The 17185-nt window shown below is 38.5% G+C and overlaps 2 protein-coding genes across 5 annotated transcripts; one reads left to right on the top strand and one right to left on the bottom strand.

The window, feature by feature from the left end:
• Window positions 1-101: 101 nt before the first annotated feature.
• Window positions 102-2392, bottom strand: LOC121941897 (dynactin subunit 6-like). Its single transcript, XM_042484871.2, has 7 exons — window positions 2249-2392; window positions 1967-2031; window positions 1725-1830; window positions 1505-1590; window positions 1340-1387; window positions 1094-1236; window positions 102-437 (listed from the first exon to the last, which is right to left on the bottom strand). Exons 1-7 carry the CDS (start codon window positions 2275-2277, stop codon window positions 345-347), a joined length of 570 nt encoding a protein of 189 aa, XP_042340805.1. The 5' UTR covers window positions 2278-2392; the 3' UTR covers window positions 102-344.
• A 757-nt stretch (window positions 2393-3149) lies between these two features.
• Window positions 3150-16999, top strand: hgsnat (heparan-alpha-glucosaminide N-acetyltransferase). Of its 4 annotated transcripts, none has more exons than XM_042484866.2 (18): window positions 3150-3359; window positions 4188-4300; window positions 4914-5047; window positions 6049-6164; window positions 7128-7197; window positions 7537-7606; window positions 8426-8529; window positions 8842-8918; window positions 9013-9043; window positions 10011-10171; window positions 10343-10458; window positions 10578-10699; window positions 11634-11760; window positions 11968-12054; window positions 12202-12279; window positions 12414-12484; window positions 13868-13980; window positions 15383-16999. In XM_042484866.2, the coding sequence occupies exons 1-18, from the start codon at window positions 3176-3178 to the stop codon at window positions 15562-15564; spliced, it is 1956 nt and encodes a 651-aa protein (XP_042340800.2). In that variant the 5' UTR covers window positions 3150-3175; the 3' UTR covers window positions 15565-16999. The 4 variants fall into 4 exon arrangements, with proteins under 4 accessions (XP_042340800.2, XP_042340799.2, XP_042340801.1 ...); XM_042484865.2 differs by having other exon boundaries at window positions 4185-4300; XM_042484867.2 differs by lacking the exon at window positions 3150-3359 and adding an exon at window positions 3721-3877 and having other exon boundaries at window positions 4185-4300.
• The last annotated feature ends 186 nt before the right edge of the window (window positions 17000-17185 follow it).

Raw genomic sequence — 17185 nt, 5'->3', positions numbered from 1 at the left:
GCAATTCTTCGTTTCAGCGATTCCCTCCAGAAAAAGGGGTTTGTTACTGATGAAATTCTGGTTAACCACTGTGATCATAAAGTATACGGTGCGCACCATCAGCAGTTTTGAGGTTATTTAATTAATCATAGAAAAGGGCACATCAGCACAGCAAGATAAAGATGAAAAGCTTAATCAGCTGTCAGAGTAGAAAATATTTAGCAATTAGTGAGAAAAAGAACTGTAGCTGAAGCTAGGTACATATTATATATACATTCATGCTTTCTTCTAGAAAGATCTATATAAATATGGGTTTGCTAGCCATTTACAATCCAACCTAAGAAGCAGAAGCTTAAAGCTATACTTTAGCTTGCACTGTGGCCAACTTTAACAGTTTTCTTCAGATGGTGGTAGTTTGGCAGAATCTTCATCAGAAAGTCAAGCTGCAGAGTCTGGGGCTGTAAACATGACAAAACAGAAACAGAATAATAAGCTGAGGACATAAGCTGTGTGTTTCATAATGCTTTCAAACTATGTCACTTTTTTATTTAAGACCACAGTAGATCTGACATACTATGATTTATAGCGTTTGCCTGAACAAGTTAAGTAGACAATGGGGAAAAATACCCAATGGAGAGTAGAAGCCGCAATGCAGTAACAACTTATGGTACAGTTTGTTTAACTTATGGTGCCCAGAGTCCCGCTGTTCTTCCTTGAATGCTGATTTATGCAGTAATGTGCAAAGTCTTAAAGCAACCTGCAGCGTGAGTGTTACTGTACACTCTTTTTTTAAGTAAGCAGAGGGCCATTAAAACAGGGCTTTGCATGTTTGAGCTTCAATTTCCGATTGTGCACGAGAGGAACAATGTACAGCATTTTGACTGAAAGAGCAATATTTAAATATCACCAACTCAGCAAATATTAAAAAATGTGTTTATTTCGGGGTGCACATTTTGTTGTACCTATTTTTTAAATACATTAATTGGTTGCAAATTTCTTAAAATTACCTGTCAGAGCTCTGTTAAATCAGCACCTCTCCAACAGTCTCACCCAAGACATCCTGTATTTAAATGCTTCACCTTCAAGAACAAAATGTACTGTAAAGCTGTGGTACCTGCGGTCTCTCCGTCTGAACCCGCCTCATACACCCAGAGCCGTAGATGACCGTGTTCTCAGGTATAACCTCGCAGGTGTTGACCTGACAGAAGGCTCCAATGATACAGCCGCTGGTGAGGATCACATTTCTACCAACGTCAGCTAGAAAACAAAACAGAGGGTATTTCATACAGCGAGGGAAATAAATGATCTGAGTGCCTACTGTGCAGCTGCAAGTTGTCCACACAATCAAAGCCAAACAAACCTTTAGATTCAATCACGTTGTTGTCCCCAATTTTCAGGGCTTGTGATACTATTGGTTGTCAGTTAAGGCAAAATTTAATTTTGATGACAATGATTCATAAAATGGTTACAATATGAAATAACTTGATCTACAGGATAAGACTGATCAGGTAAGTCAAAAGGATACCACAGCCAACTTCAAATACATTGTTCATGCCGATGATCATCGTCTTTGGTTCCACCTCAGACTCAGGTGTGATGTTTTCTGGGTAACTGTGAGGTAGATCAAACAAACATGAAATTATTATGATGCAGGTATGGACGATTTCAAAACATAGATACAAGAATTGTGCAAAGAATACACATTTTGCACGACTAACATGTAACTACAAGTTATCTTAAATTACCCGTTAATAATCAATGCTTGCTCCTCGATTAAATTGCCTTCTCCAATCACGATGGGTCCTGCTTCTGCGATAATGCGAGCTTTAGGGTGCACGACCGTCCTGGGACCTTAAGAAACACAGAGAATTTAAAATTTTAATTTCAATCAGGAGCATTAGTTGAGAGTCTAATCCGAATTTAAATGAAAGAAATGCAAGTTTTGTCCAGTCAGCACTTGTAAGAGAAACGAAGCTAAACGTCTTACCTATGGTTACATCTCCTCTTATTTCACTTTCTACACACACTACGGCTCCAGCGGCTATTTTCACACTGCAAAAAAAAGAAAAGTAAAACATTAATTGAGGACATGAGACAAAAAAAACCCGGTGACAATGTTAGCTAACATTATGTTGCTAGCTAGGAATTGCTCTAGTCGTGTAAACTGTCTGAATGGTTGTTTTATTGCTGCTATTTAGTCCCAATTTTACTTATTATAGCAATTTCGCAAAGCGAATAAAGGTCATTAATGGACTATCGTTATTTTTACCTTTTCTGAGCGTTTTGTTTATCTGCCATTGTGATAGCTGAAGTCCGAAGGGAGGCGCCCTCGATTCACTCGATGATCGATTCGGAATCCTTGCCGTCACATGGTATGCGCATGCGTCAGTCGACAAGCCAAAAGATGGCTCTCCTGATATAACGTGATATTTATCAGGTTAAATATAGAAGTTGGCAAAAGTTAAGCTCATTTGAAAAACTTTCCTCGTCTTTAAAAATTATCAGGAAAAGCCACTTTGAAATACAGATGCAAACTATTCAATTTATGGATTGAAATCATGGATGTATCACGTTACCATAGCAACAGATACAGTGCATCCCCTTTTAGGACCTCAGTACTCCAGTGAGTTGGGGACTGGGCGGTGTAAAACCAGGGAGGCACGTCAGATATTTTTAAGCACTGGGGAATTAATGATTTTTTTTATTTGGTCATATTTTGCATTTGTTTGAAATTCCACCAGAACCATCATGTACATACATATTGTATATATGTATAGTCTCTTGATTTTTAGTTTTTTAAGCGTATTCCTTTTATATCCTATTAATATTGTTTGCTCTTTATTCTCTTTGTTCTTACTGTATGGCGCTGTTACTTCCCAGTTTCTCAGTTTTGAGATCAATAAAGTATATCTATCTATTTATGTAGGTTTTATAAACATGTTTTCTCAAAAAAATAAAAATAAACATGGAAATACAACATTTCCGCAAATTGCTCCAGCTGCTGCTGTGGATTTAACGCATATAAGAAAGATAAAAAGATGAAAATGGGGCTTTATATACAGTCTATGGCTTGGAGCCATAGTTGGACAGTGACGCGCTGAGGGCGACAAGACAAACAGGTAACACTGGCGTCGATAATGTACTTTGGCCCTCGTCGCTCCCACTACTATGTGAAAACAAGGAAGGGTCGGAAGTGATGTCCGCTGCTGCCATGGCAAAAAGGAAGCTGAAAAAGTCAAAAGACACATCTTCAGTCGCAGGGGTAAAACAGGCAAGCAAAAAAGACATGACACAACGTGAGAAATACATGTTTCCCCTCGCCGCCTGTGCTTTGGTCGTAGCGGTTTGCGTTGTACCGCTGACAGCCGAAATATCTGCCTGTAAGTATCCAGGACTGTTGACATATCCAAACTGGAGAGTGGCAGGTAGTACTTCGTGGCTAGCTAGTTAGCTGTAGCTAATAACTGAATGTTTATTTCAGTTTTACGCCTTTTAATATTTAACTTGATTGCAGTGAAGCAGTGAAGGCTTTCAATAAACGAGTGACGGTTTGTCGCGTTAGATAATGTCGTTAAATTATTTGCCTATTAGGTCATAAAATCAGTTATCTCGCGGCTAACTGTAAATTAGCGCAAAACAGCACTAACTAAAAGAAACAGTTAACAGTCAAAGCACGAGCTCCAGTGGTTTAAACTTCCCTCCTGGGGGTAGTTTACGGATTAATACAGCATGTGACCACGGGGCTCTGCAGTCATAACTTCAGCCCTCTCACATGCCTTCACTTCGAGGCAGCAACCTTAGCTGACTGTAGCTTCAGTGAAATAGGGTAGTTTTCCCCCTCTGGCTACACATCTATCTATACTCGGCTATAACGATAGCAGTGAACCCTATGTTTGAGGTAAGAGCGGTAGTTTCACAACTGTAGCGTATCTGAAAGCATTAAAAAAGCGACGCCTTCACTGTCTGATGTGTCTGACTTGTGCAATATGTGGGTCAACATGGAGTCAGGGAAAGCAGGGATTATTTGACGCACGTATCGTTGCTTCTAAACCGTACAATAGTCAACACAATTTGTGTCTGATTATGTAAATAATGATCTGTATAGTGAATAGTGGCTTCACGGTTGGGTGTGGTCAGCTGCACTGTATGCTGCGTGTTTACATGGATTTGATCTGCACAAAATGAGCTGCTATTTCTCACTCCAGCAGGCTCCCCTCCTGTAAAGCACATAGACCTGAAGATGGATGAGGCAATTCTGACAGTCAACAATGAGCTGGACACTGGGGTGGTGGTGTCCTGGGTGTCACAGCGATGCCATCAGGTGGGCTCACACACCAGTTGATTCTGTGGCTATGCAGAATCAGTGACATCTTTTGAATAAACCATTTCTTAAAACTCACCTTTTGGCTATTATGTGATTTCACCTTGATTTATGTATTTACTGTCTCTCTTCCTCTATTTATTTTGCCGCTCTTACTCAATTTATCTGTTCTTATCATCTTTTCATGTTTTAATTTATGTACTTGATGATCTATCTCTTATTCAGCTGTCTTTATCTTCTTTTTTTTATCCCCACTGATGTGATGTCTTCTTATATAATTTTTTTCTTGTATTGTTTTAATTCTTAAATTTTCAAGAAAGTAATTAATTTAGCACTATAACTGCCTTTCGAGATCTTCCTGTTTTATCACTTTTATTACTTTTATTTGGTTACTTTTATTTCTTATTATTATTGTTTACGTTTTACGTTTGCATTTTGTTCTTGCCTTGTAGTTTGACTTTTCTTGGCATTTCTCTGTTTGGCACGCTTGTTGATGTTTACTCTATTTTTCCCTGAGTTCCTGCTTTTCTTCTTATTATTATTATTATTATTATTATTATTACATGTTTCAGATGGTGATGGTGACTGGATCTCTTGTTTTTTTGTGTGCTAGTGTTTGTATCAGAGGTTAGGTGATGTACCTGCAGGATCCAGTCCTGGTCAACCCAGTTCAGCAAACTTTGTTGTGAGCACACAGCATGAAATCACTCTACAGCTCAACAGCACTGACATCCTGGAGCTCTGCACGTAAGTTTAGGGACATAGACAGGTTTTTACAAATGGAAAAATTGGGAATTTTTAAGAAAGTGCTGTATATTGTTTGGGAAGTCTTATTCTATCAACCAGTGACAACTGTCTCTTATAGCTTCAATAAACAGACCCAAACATTTTTTACAAATACATTTCTTACTTTTATATTCACCTAAATAAACATTTTTTGTGGGATTGAAAATCCTCTAGGGTTTAAAGGTATAATTTTATATTGCAGTACACTTTCGTGGACATGATAATACACCGAAAGAAGAAATGAATAGAAGAGTTGAGGTTCTTCACAGATCCTTTACAGCTCCACTCCACTGTTTAGATGCTCCAGCACACCCTGAAAATAATACTCATAACCTAACCATCAACGATGTTACAATAGTACATTTTTACAAAAGCATTTAGACAAAATTTAATAGATAGCAAAATTTCTGGCACATTTTATTAACTTGCACATGCTATTTATACATGACCCAGTAAGCTGCAAGTTTTTTTCCAGTTCACAGTGAGTAAATCCCCACTTTTAAAGGTGCTGCTGTCACAGTTTAATCTTCTGTTTAATCTTCTGTACACTGCTAACATCTAACTATGACTGGAAACATCAACTCCACAACCAAAATATCAACATTTCCAGCCCGAGATGAGCTCGGTGCTTCAAAATAAAAGCACCAGAGCTTCTGTTTTGATTTATTTAATTATAACAAGATTTATTTAACTTCAGTGTATGACAGCATTCACTTTAGCTTTATATAAAATGTTGTTCAATTAATAATTTTATATTTTAATACACTACAGTAGTGTAGAGGAGATTTCAAAATATTGGAATGTATGTCATGTATCATGATGTAGCCAAATTATATTCCTTTTTTGTTTCATATCCCACAGCCCTATATACACATATAGATTGAAAGATCAATTGAATGACTATGTGGTTTGACTGTCTGAGTGGTTTGCTGTCTTGTATAGCATGTCATTTTTAATTTCAGGGTTCCATTCCACTTTGGGGAGCACGGGAACTACTCTCTGTGGGTGAAAAATCTGAACTCCTCAGTGGTCAACTGCTCCATAGTGACAGACGCAGGCCCTGTAAACAGCTACATACGTGAGTCTCAGACCCATAATTCATAAGCATGTATGACATGGACATGTATCAAGTGCTATCTGCCCTACAAAGACTAACCACAGTAACTGCGCTAAAACTGAAACTGAGAAAAATAGTGTCAAAGTTTTTGTCCAGCCATATGAATTATAGGTAAAGACAGTAGCATTGTAACTATTAAATAGGTTTTCATGCAGTAATTTTTATGCCTGAAACCCACAATGAATTATTTGATCTATGACGCCAAAAAGTACTACTACTGTACCTTTATGTATTACCTTAAACTACTATATATGTGATGCAAAGGCAAAGTGCAGTAACTACAGTTTTAAGTGTCTCATCTTTGTCAGTATGAGGAAAAATGTTTGCTTTTCTTACCAGATTCCATTTGTATTTGTTTCATTTACAGGGGGCTGTTTTAAAAGTAGTAGCTTAAGTATTTCTCAGGTATTATTTTGTTGTAATATATTTACTTCATCGGGTTTGACCTAAATTAGGATTTCTTGACATCATCATCATCTTTGTAACTGATTATTTTGTCGTTTGCATCATCCTCAGTCTCAGTTTCACCGTACACCATAATTCACTCTCTGCTCGATAGAATCCAAAATCTCTGTGAAACCAAGGCAGAGCACAGTAACTATACTTTTGCTGTGGTACGCCCAGGATATTGGTTTGTCAATTTTACACACTCGTTTTAATAGAACAGAACAAGATTGAACCAGAAAATTAAAATTTCCCTGGTCCTAAAAGTGAACCTTTCTGTTCCGTCTTGTGACAAAATTATTTTGTCACAAGACGGAATAAGATATCCAAAGGTCTAATTTCAGTCATAAGTTAATTTTAACCAAAACTGTAGTTTGGCAGTTAGCCTTTGTCAGGCACTTTTGATGCTATATCAATGCTAACCATGCTGCACAAACAACATGTAACACTGAAATATTGTTCCACTATTTCTCCACACAGCGATCTTGGTTGCTTTTCTCATCTTTTCTGGAATGGCGTTGGCGTCCGCCATTGGAGCAACTATATTAGGGTAAGGCAAATATGTTCTCTATTTGTTCACTTAATGCCTAAGCAGAGCTGTGATGAGTTACATATTGATTAGAAAATCTACGTAGTCATCATGTGTATATAAACAAACAAACTCTAAGCTGTTGTACATATATATATAATGTATTAAATTACCATTTCATTAGATCTAGATTGTTTTGTTGAGATATTTGTTGCAGTGCTTTGGCATGAACATCACTCTGTAAGATTACTGCCAGGTACAGAGAGCCCCTGCTGCTGTATTCTTGTGTCTTGAGTGTGAACTGCGAGCTTGTGTGTTTTACAGAATTACTCCTAAACTGGTTGATTGCTTCTTGTACAGGCTCGATGTAGTGAAGGGTATCCTCTTCAGAATCAGCGGCACCATGGAGACAGAGAGGCTCATCAACACTGTGAGTGTTTGCGTAGAGAATATTCTTCCAACTACAGCCTATATAGCAGGTTCTTATTTAGCCAAGATGATACTATTACTAAAATGAGAAACCAAATATCTTTGTGGTTTATATTTGCATGAAAAAGCTCTTCTGAAATCTCTGAAGAAATGCAACACAAAGAAAATGTTTGTTCTTTTGTTTTTTTTTTATAACTCAACTAAATTTGTTAGGCAGGATGTGTCACCCCAAAATCAAAACTACATTTTTTCCCCTCTTACTTGTAGTGCTCTCTATCAGTCTAGATAGTTTTGGTGCGAGTTGCTGAGTGTTGGAGATATCAGCTGTAGAGATGTCTGCCTTCTCTCCAATATTATGGAACTGGCACTCAGCTTGCGGTGCCCAAAGTGCCCCCCCCCCCAAAAAAAAAACAAAATAAAAAAAATTTGAATAACTCAGTAGTAACATATTTTCAGAGCTCATGACGTAGTTATTCAAGATAATCAACAGATCTTGTTGTGAGCTCCAATATTCTGCAACTCATACCAAAACAATCTAGACTGATACATAGTGCTACAGATCAGAAGGAAAAATATGAATTTGAATAAACGGTGAATATGAATTGTCCCTTTAACACTAAAGGTTATAGTGCAGAGTTTTAAGAGATTTTAAATGGACTTTTAAACAAAAATAAAATCTGTCACTGGCTGTATGTGTCTAGCTTTACAAAAAGTCATGTTTGTCAAATCTTGAAGGGAATTGTGTTAACCACGATGTGTAACTCATGAAGCGTGTATGCTTCCAATCGAACTGTGCTGATATCTAACTTTCATCTTTCAGGAACTGGGCTCCCCTGGCAGGACGGTGTCACTAGCTGCTGACAACATCCTCCCTCCTCCTCCCAGCCCCAGCAAGAGGCTGCGATCTCTGGACACATTCAGAGGGTACGGACGTCACGTCACCCCTGCAGCTCAGCTTCCTGAAAGAAAGATATTTACTGAATTGCCTGATCTGTCGTTACACGCTATCATATGATTCTCACTGCAGTGTGGCATTTTGGCAGCTGACACTGGAGTTGTGACTCATTAATGAGCCCTGGCTGATATTAACATGGATCTGGTGCCCTTGAAGTTGTTTCGAGGGATTTTTCTTCATTAAGTGAACCATTTAGCTGTTTGATGCATCCTTTGAAGCATATTTGTCCATGTAACTTTGTCTTGTTTGGTACGATCTTAGTTTTTTTTCTCTATTTCCAGGATCTCCTTAGTCATTATGGTGTTTGTGAACTACGGAGGGGGACGATACTGGTTCTTCAGACATGAAAGCTGGAACGGTGAGCCTCAGCTGCTTCTCCACACACCTTTGTAACCTGCCTTGTTGTTGTAGTTGATTTTAAAGCCTGTGTTTTCCGTTTTGTCTCTTTACAGGCCTCACTGTCGCAGATCTAGTCTTTCCTTGGTAAGCTTCATTGGAATTTAAAACTTACGTCATTATCACCTTACTCCTCTTTGTGACCCATTTTCTCACAGTGATGAGCCTATTCCACCAGCACTTTTGGCTCTGCCCAGTCAAACATGCTGCGCCGATTTGCAGTTTAAACTCTTTTAAACCTGGGCAAACTGGTTTTGATTCCTTTCAAAAACATGGGACGAAGGCAATGAGCAACTTAAGATGAAATTACCCAGAAATTATTGAGAAATTAGTAAAAAAAAAAAAGTACAAGAAAATTACCTGAAAATGAACAACCCCCCACCCCCCACCCCAAACAAACATAAAACCCCTGAAATAAACCAAAACAACAAAAACTGTAATGTAAAATGTAAAATTCTAAAATCTGTAAAATATTTTTAAATATGTAATTCTGATAATAATAGATATATAGAATTTTCTAAATTTACTTATTTCTTGCCATTTATGAGACATTTCTTGCCCAAGTTGCTCAAGGTTCGTATTTACTTTTTTATATTTTATATATATTTACTTTACTTGGTAGTTGCTTCGTTTAATACTTGTGAGATGCATCTGAATGCAGCACAAGAAAAGAGATGTCCATCCAGGTTTCAAAGGGTTAACGTGCTGAGCAGAGCCAGAGATGGACCATCTCTGGTGTAAGGCCAAAAGGGCACCTGACCATGACCAAACAGGTAGCGGTGATGTCTCGCTAACCTTAGCCAACCCCCGATGGGCACCCTTCTCCCTCTGAAACTAGCATGTGTGTTTCATGTCCGCTTTCAGCCGTACTGGAGTTGCTGTGATTTCTTTGGAATTTCTAAATACCCTGGTATACCATGATACCGTGATTCCCCTGTGTTAATGCAAATGCAGATCCCTGCCGTGCTTGGCTGACATGCCAAATCAAACCAAACTAAGCCAAACCAGCCCATGAGTGTGTAAAAAGGCTATTAGTGTTTCTCTCCTTCCCCAGGTTTGTGTTTATAATGGGCACATCCATCGCGCTGTCAATCAACTCCCTGCTCCGCGCGGGCTCCACCCGCCGCTCACTGCTGAGGAAAGTCTTGTGGAGGAGCCTGCAGCTCTTCATCATCGGCGTCTTCATCATCAACCCAAACTACTGCCAGGGGCCGTGTAAATATAACTTCCTTGATGTTCACTGTAATATTGGAAACCATTTAGATGATTAATACTTTGTGTTCTTTGATACTGTTCCCAAACAATGACTCATTTCTTCCTTTCTTTGTTTGCTTGTGTGTTTCGGCCTGCATGTGTGGTCACACTCAATCCTCGTCTGCTCCACAGTGACTTGGGACAATTTGAGGATCCCTGGTGTGCTGCAGCGCCTGGCCTGGTCATACTTAGCTGTATCCTGTCTGGATCTGTTGGTGGCGAGAGGGAATCTTGACATCCTTCCAACGGTCAGTGACATTTTCAATTTACCCTCATTCTTCAACTTTCTTTTTAGTGGTCAGCATTTATGGTTATGTATTTTTAGGAAGAATATAAATATAGATTGGGTTGTGTCCGTGTTCTCTAGGATGCTTGGTGGTCCCCTTGCCTCGACATCTTGCTGTACTGGCCAGCCTGGCTGTTTGTGCTTCTCTTAGAACTTGTCTGGCTATGCCTCACTTTCCTTCTTCCTGTTCCAGATTGCCCAACGTGAGTAAAACAAAGCAGCTTGTTTGTACTTTTATATCCACGTAAAAAGAGAAATGCCCAGAAAAAGGTCAAGATTTTCCACTTCTGAAAAGTATTTGCGTCTTTGGTGTTTTGCAGTGTTTGTGTAAAATGCAAAGGGTGAACTCCCTTTGCATTTTACACATCCGATTATCAGGTCATGCTGATTCAAAATTCTCTGATATTTTCTGTCGTTGAAATATATTCAGAGCATTTCACAGCCAGCTACAAAGCAAACAGTGTATCATAAAGGAATCGATAAAATAATGAACAAAAAAAGAAAAGGAGCAGAATCAAGATTTAAATCAGTTTTTTTTTTAAATGTAACATTAATTTGTACAGGTAATCCCACTGAGACACAGGGTCTCATCTCAAGAGAGACCTGTTTAAATGATAATAAACCCTTAAAGGGACAGTTCATACCTAAATTAAAAACAGATCATTTTCCCTCTTACTTGAAGTGCTTTTATCGATCTATGTTGATTTGAAGTGAGTTACCGAGTGTTGTACACATCAGCTTTAGTGATGTCTGTCTTTTTGTCTTTTTGTTTCCAATATAATGGAACTAGTTTGCACTCGGCTTGTGGTGCTCAAAGCACCTAAAAATACATTTGAAAAACTTTCCAGAAATAATGACCCTGTGATTCAAGATAATTCACAGAGCTTGTAGGAAGATCTTTGTAGGTGTTTTCTTTTTTAACCAAACTACACCTGCCAACCATATCACTGTGCAGAAGAAAGACTGCATCTACTCATGAATGAGCTGCTCAGGGTCATGACAGCGCAAGATGTAAACATTAAGGGGTGACCTGCCCCTTCAAAATGTTATCCTTACTTCTGTGTTTATTTTGAAATCCTAGCCTTTCTCTCAATACCCTCTTTGAAAACACTAATTTACCCTGACTCTTCTGCACAGAGGCTACCTGGGTCCCGGTGGAATCGGGGACTTTGGCCTGTATGCTAACTGCACCGGTGGTGCTGCCGGTTACATTGACCGATGGCTGCTCGGAGAGAGCCACATCTACCAGAATCCTTCATCACGGGTTAGTGATCAGCAAAACAACCCAAATATACCAAGAGAAGACATATTTAGTCTTTTTATAACTTGGGATGTTGAGCTTGGGCTTACATATCAGGTCACTTTCTGAAAGGCCCGTACACAAACTCTATCACCAAACATTCTGACATTACCTGTGATGCAAGGCGAAACTGATTTACAAAAATCCACTTCTGTTTCCATTTGAACAAAGGTCATTTATGCAACTCGTATGCCGTACGATCCAGAAGGTGTTCTAGGCAGCATCAACTCCATCCTCATGGCTTTTCTGGGATTGCAGGTTTGTGTTGTGTATTTGTTTGGTTCTCTCTTACTTTTTTGCTTCTTGCTTGTATTCATATTTATGGTGTCAGTAATAAATAGCTAACAGGAACAACAGAATGGAATCAAATTTTAATGTTTTTATTGTATTTTTAATCGTCCTCAGGCAGGAAAAATAATCTTACACTACAGAGATCTCCCCACAAGTATAATGTCAAGGTGTCTAATATGGGGTCTCTTATTGGTGAGTACGTTGACTTATTGTGTCACATCTTATGCTTTAATATATGTGCACACGTGTCAATTCATTGCAAGTTTCAAGAACACTGATACTTTTCTTTCCTGAGTGAATAAAAAAAAGTCTCTTGTAACACACAGGGAGTCATCTCAGCAGTTCTGACCAAGTGCTCCACAGACCAGGGCTTCATTCCTGTGAACAAGAACCTGTGGTAAAGTTTGCTTTTACGCATTCTCACATGGCAGAAGTGGTTTTGCTCAGTAATTCCTTTTTTTTATCTGTTGACTGAATGTTTGAGGAAGTCAGTGCAGGGAATCAGCAGTCTAAAAGGTTACAAGAGAAGTCTCCAGCTTTTATTATTGTAGTGTAAATCTGATATCTTTGTTTCGATGGTCGTTTTCACACATTCACACTAATACATTTTCTTTTTAACATGCATTACTTTTTTTTACATCTATGCCCAGCGTTCACACTAATCTAGCATTTTGGAACCCTGAAAATGTAGACCCTTGCAAGTGCTTCTGACCCTGTTTCAGTTCCCGGGCTTGGTCTGGATGGGGGATAACAGAGATGTTTGAAAACGGTGTTGCAGAGACTCACACTTGCTTCCTGACTGAATTTCAACAGTCACAACATGTCAAGCCAAAACATTACAGCTAGGTCTGCATAACTAGGTCTGCTTCCAGACGATACCACTCTCATATGTCGCCATATTTTCTTTGCAGTAGCTTTTTATCTTATGACCACTTCATACTCATGTGCTACTTTTATGAACAGATCCACTTCCTTGTCGGTCCAAGCAAAGAAATCTCTGCCCTTACGTTTTGCCGTCTCCATAGTATTTTTTTTCTTAACTAAGCAACTAACTACAGAGTAGACAAACATTTCTGTTAACATAAGCATGTGCATGCAAAGTCATATGATATGTGTTTCCAGGCATGTTGGTATGAATGGAGTTTAATTCTGACATGGTGCTAAAACACTGGTGTGTAAGAAGTTTCAAAATAAAGGTGTATTAGTGTAAATGTGGTGTATTACTTTAGTGCTGCAGGACTTTATTGTGTCTCTGATATTTTTACTTGTTCTGGTGAGTAACATATTTTCCTTGTGCCTGCTTTAGTTTATGGTTTGGTGGGCCAATGACAATTTAGCAGACAAATTTTGTAGTCCCTTTTTTCCTGTTTTAAAAACATGCTATATGGACTCCCTCTCCAACGTCATACTTAAGTACAACTCACAAAATTTCAGTTCTTAGCAGGTTTCAACATTTATGTTTCCTTCCTAGTCAGCTACCTCCCTCATCCTAAAAAAAACATTTTTTACCAGAAAATGAAGAGTGCAACTAGGCCAAAGTGATCACCCATGCATGCCAGTGAGTCATCTGCACAGTCAGAAGTTGTTAACCTGCAGCACAAACCACTGCATATAAAAGGGATTTTATAGTGCTGTTGTCTTATGTTGAAGTTATGCAAGAAGAGAAAACAGAAAATCTTCAAACAAATGAAAGATCCCCAACCCCACAGGGATATCCTTGATAAATATTTGCAGTAGGATGTCTAACATTGCTGCATGTGTTTGATCATGTCACTTCTAGGTCTCTGTCCTATGTGACAACACTGGCCTGTTTTGCATACGTGCTGCTAGTGCTGGTTTACTACACAGTGGATGTGAAGAAGTGGTGGTCTGGAGCACCTTTCTACTACCCTGGTGAGCACTGAACTGTATTGTACGATGTACACACAGAATCAACACGACAATTTAACAATAAGCATTTTAAACATAGATACAGTAGATTTTTTATGGGGATGCCAACAAATGTCACATTCTTTTACACTAAGGGAGAAAAACAAAGCATTCGCAACCATGCGGAAGAATTGCTGTGTGGCTTTCTGTGCGCCAAATAAACGTAAAAATCCAGATTTTAAACTTTGACCCCTGTTTTCCCAAGTGTTTTTAAATAGAGGTTTTTAAAGCACGTCCCTCTACCGCCTGGTGCAGTGCACCTTGGCAGGTGATGCAGCACACCTGGGCAGATCTGCAGAGGCTAAAGGGACAACAGCTTAGGACACACTTTCTGATATTTATTCAGTGCCACTGACAGGCTCAGAATGTTATTCTAAGTGTTTAACAAGAGTATTGAAAGGGTCCCTTCAGGGATAGACCTTTTTGTTAAAGGGTAAATACATTTTTGTTTAATGAGAAAACCTCAATATTGTGACCAATCCCACTAGACTTCATTTTAAAAAAACAGTCAATTTATCATCCTAAAATTTGAGTAATTCAAATAAGACAGGAGCAAAATATAACTCAGGGAAATCGTCTTGGTTCACCTTCCCTCTGTTTTAACAATCAAAAATTCTATTTATGAAAAAATATATATATAAAAATGCTATAATATGGTTGAAATAAACCCTTAATTCACCAAGTTATATGTGGAGATAAGCTGCCTCCATGCACAGTTGAATTACTGTTTATTTAAATGGAATTTGAAGATTGCTATTTCGGGGCTGTTGCTGGTAAAATAAAAAAGCATATAATGCTTTATCCAAACTTGGGTAAGAAACTTGTGAGCCTCCAAGGACCTCAAGAGGTTGCAAATCCCTACACGATAACGTTACAGCATATTGTCAAAACATATGCTAATTGGTGTTAAGTAATGTTAGTGCTGCTATACTGTCTCAGAACATGCATGGAACTCACTATAACATGCTAGTATATGACAATGTAGTGCAATTGGCTTTAGGTTCTGATAATATAAGTATAATTAATCATATCCTTCATAAATGTACTAGTGTCTCATATGTACCTACACCACGCTCCCTAACTGTAACTACCCCTAACCCCCCCGACTGTATCTATTGAGCTTGATGATATGACACTTGACTTACTGTTCTTAACTTTAATTCAACCTTCCATTACTCGCACTATTCAGGTGTCTTTATTTATTTTGATATGAATATTGAGGTTAAGTATTAGTTGAGATGTAGCTAATATTAGTACTGATTATTAATTCTACACAATCACTAATGTGTCTCACTTCTGACTATAAGGGCACAGAGAAACTCATTTTAAATTCACTTTTCACTCTTCCTTGTGTGCGTGCCCTTAGGTATGAACTCCATCCTGGTGTACGTGGGCCATGAAGTGTTCGAGAACTACTTCCCCTTCCGTTGGCGCATGGCCAACAGCCAATCCCACGCAGAGCACCTCACCCAGAACCTCGTGGCTACTTCCTGCTGGGTCCTCATCTCTTACTTGCTCTACAGAAAGAAGATTTTCTGGAAAATTTAGAAGCGGAGCTCCTAAATGACAGGACATTGGGACAGCAATACCAGAGGAAATTGTTTACATTAGAATTGCTGTTAAAACTGAAGAACATTTGGAAAAAATAATCTACGTTGGTTTTCTGTCTCTGAAGATATGTGGGGTTCTTCTATCAAACAGCACATTTTTTTCTCTTTTAATTTCTTTTTTAATTTTCAGTCACTACTTTAAAGGACCATACAAAGACTCTGTTTTTTCCAAAGATCCTCTGATATGAAGCAGCTGACCCCTGCCAAATATCTGAACTGACTCAGGAACAAGTTGTCCAAGAACAGCAAGAGAATTTGAGGACTGCAGACTGACGTTGTTAATCTGCTATTTGACTGTGTTGTAGATGCTGGTTTTCATTCCTCATATTGTACCACAGACTACACAAGCAGGGCGTTGAGTTAGCGGTTTAACCAGCCCCTGTTGACTTCCCCTTGGGAGAATCCCTGCTGCCATCTCAAGTACTGTTGCGTTACTCTGAAAACTGAAGTGGGTGGAGTGAGACTGACAGGAGCAGAGGGAGATGTTAAATTATGTACCCTCACGAGCAAGGGCTACCTAGAATGTTTTGTGATCTCTCGTAATATCCACTGCACAGTGGAGGATGGAAATGAAATCCAAACAAGGGGAAAATAGGTTTAAAAAGGTTATAGGTTTTAAAATATGAAAGTTAAGCATATGGAGTTAATAGTTACTCAGTGGTCAGTGTTTTCCATTTGCAGTCCTCTTCTCCCTCACTCAACAAGTGTCCAGTGGTGTGACGTTTGTTGCTGCATGTTACCAGTTGCTGAGGGGAAGTAAAGAAGGGCATGTCAGATCACTATGGAAACCCACTGGAGGTTGCTTGCTTTGCATTTTGGCTAATGCAGATGCATGCATGGGTATGAGTTCATCTCTTTGATCAGGTATTCAAAAAACAGAACTGACTTTTTTATGTTACATGTGCCCACTTTTATGTTGGCATTTGCAGAAATAATCGCCCTCTGGCCAAAAGATTTTCGAGTTGCCATTTTTCACATTTTGTCAAATGTTTCATGTCCACATAGAAAGCAATCACACTCTTTGTTGCCCATGTGCAGTAGTTTCACTATGAGATTTAGAAATGTATATTTAATGTTGTCATTTCTCATCATAAAGTTATTGCCATTACCCCATAATAATGTATAAATATGTCCTCTTATCAGTTGGCAGTTGATATAATTTTTGCTTTTATTAACACATTTTACAAAATCATGTTCAAAATGTGGAATATCTAAATGCTGTGAGAGATAACAGAGAGAGATTGCAATAACTGTTCATCTAGTACTGTCTAAGGTGATGTAATCCATTCTTCCCCATCAAGTTTTATACATTTATTTTTTATATTCACCATTTGCAAATAAGTTTATGTAATAAAACATATTCCAAAATATTATTTCTGCTTGAGTTTAAGGTGAGTTTGATTGTGATGTTCTTTCTGATGAGCCTTTAAGACCTTTAAAGGTTCCATATTGTGAAAAGTCAGATTTCCATATACTATTGATATAAAGGAGGAATAGGTGCCATATAAATACTGTGAAAATATCAAAATACTCAATTCACAGATGAACCCACACAGCCC

Source organism: Plectropomus leopardus, chromosome 3 (genome assembly GCF_026936395.1).
Source record: "Plectropomus leopardus strain MGB_pleo_1.0 chromosome 3, ASM2693639v1, whole genome shotgun sequence".
Lineage (NCBI taxonomy): Eukaryota > Metazoa > Chordata > Actinopteri > Perciformes > Serranidae > Plectropomus > Plectropomus leopardus.
Note: the sequence above shows the minus strand (reverse complement) of the source record. Positions and strands in the feature narration are given on the sequence as shown.

Excerpts from the sequence above, each read along its gene's own strand:
- LOC121941897 (XM_042484871.2), bottom strand. The coding sequence starts at position 2,277 with ATGGCAGATAAACAAAACGCTCAGAAAAG. Across the intron at positions 1,831-1,966 it reads AAGAGGAGATGTAACCATAG|GTCCCAGGACGGTCGTGCAC; the intron begins GTAAGACGTTTA and ends GTGTTTCTTAAG. Across the intron at positions 1,591-1,724 it reads CAAGCATTGATTATTAACGG|TTACCCAGAAAACATCACAC; the intron begins GTAATTTAAGAT and ends TCTACCTCACAG.
- hgsnat (XM_042484865.2), top strand. The coding sequence starts at position 3,176 with ATGTCCGCTGCTGCCATGGCAAAAAGGAAGCTGAAAAAGTCAAAAGAC. Across the intron at positions 8,530-8,841 it reads TCTCTGGACACATTCAGAGG|GATCTCCTTAGTCATTATGG; the intron begins GTACGGACGTCA and ends CTCTATTTCCAG. Across the intron at positions 8,919-9,012 it reads CAGACATGAAAGCTGGAACG|GCCTCACTGTCGCAGATCTA; the intron begins GTGAGCCTCAGC and ends GTCTCTTTACAG.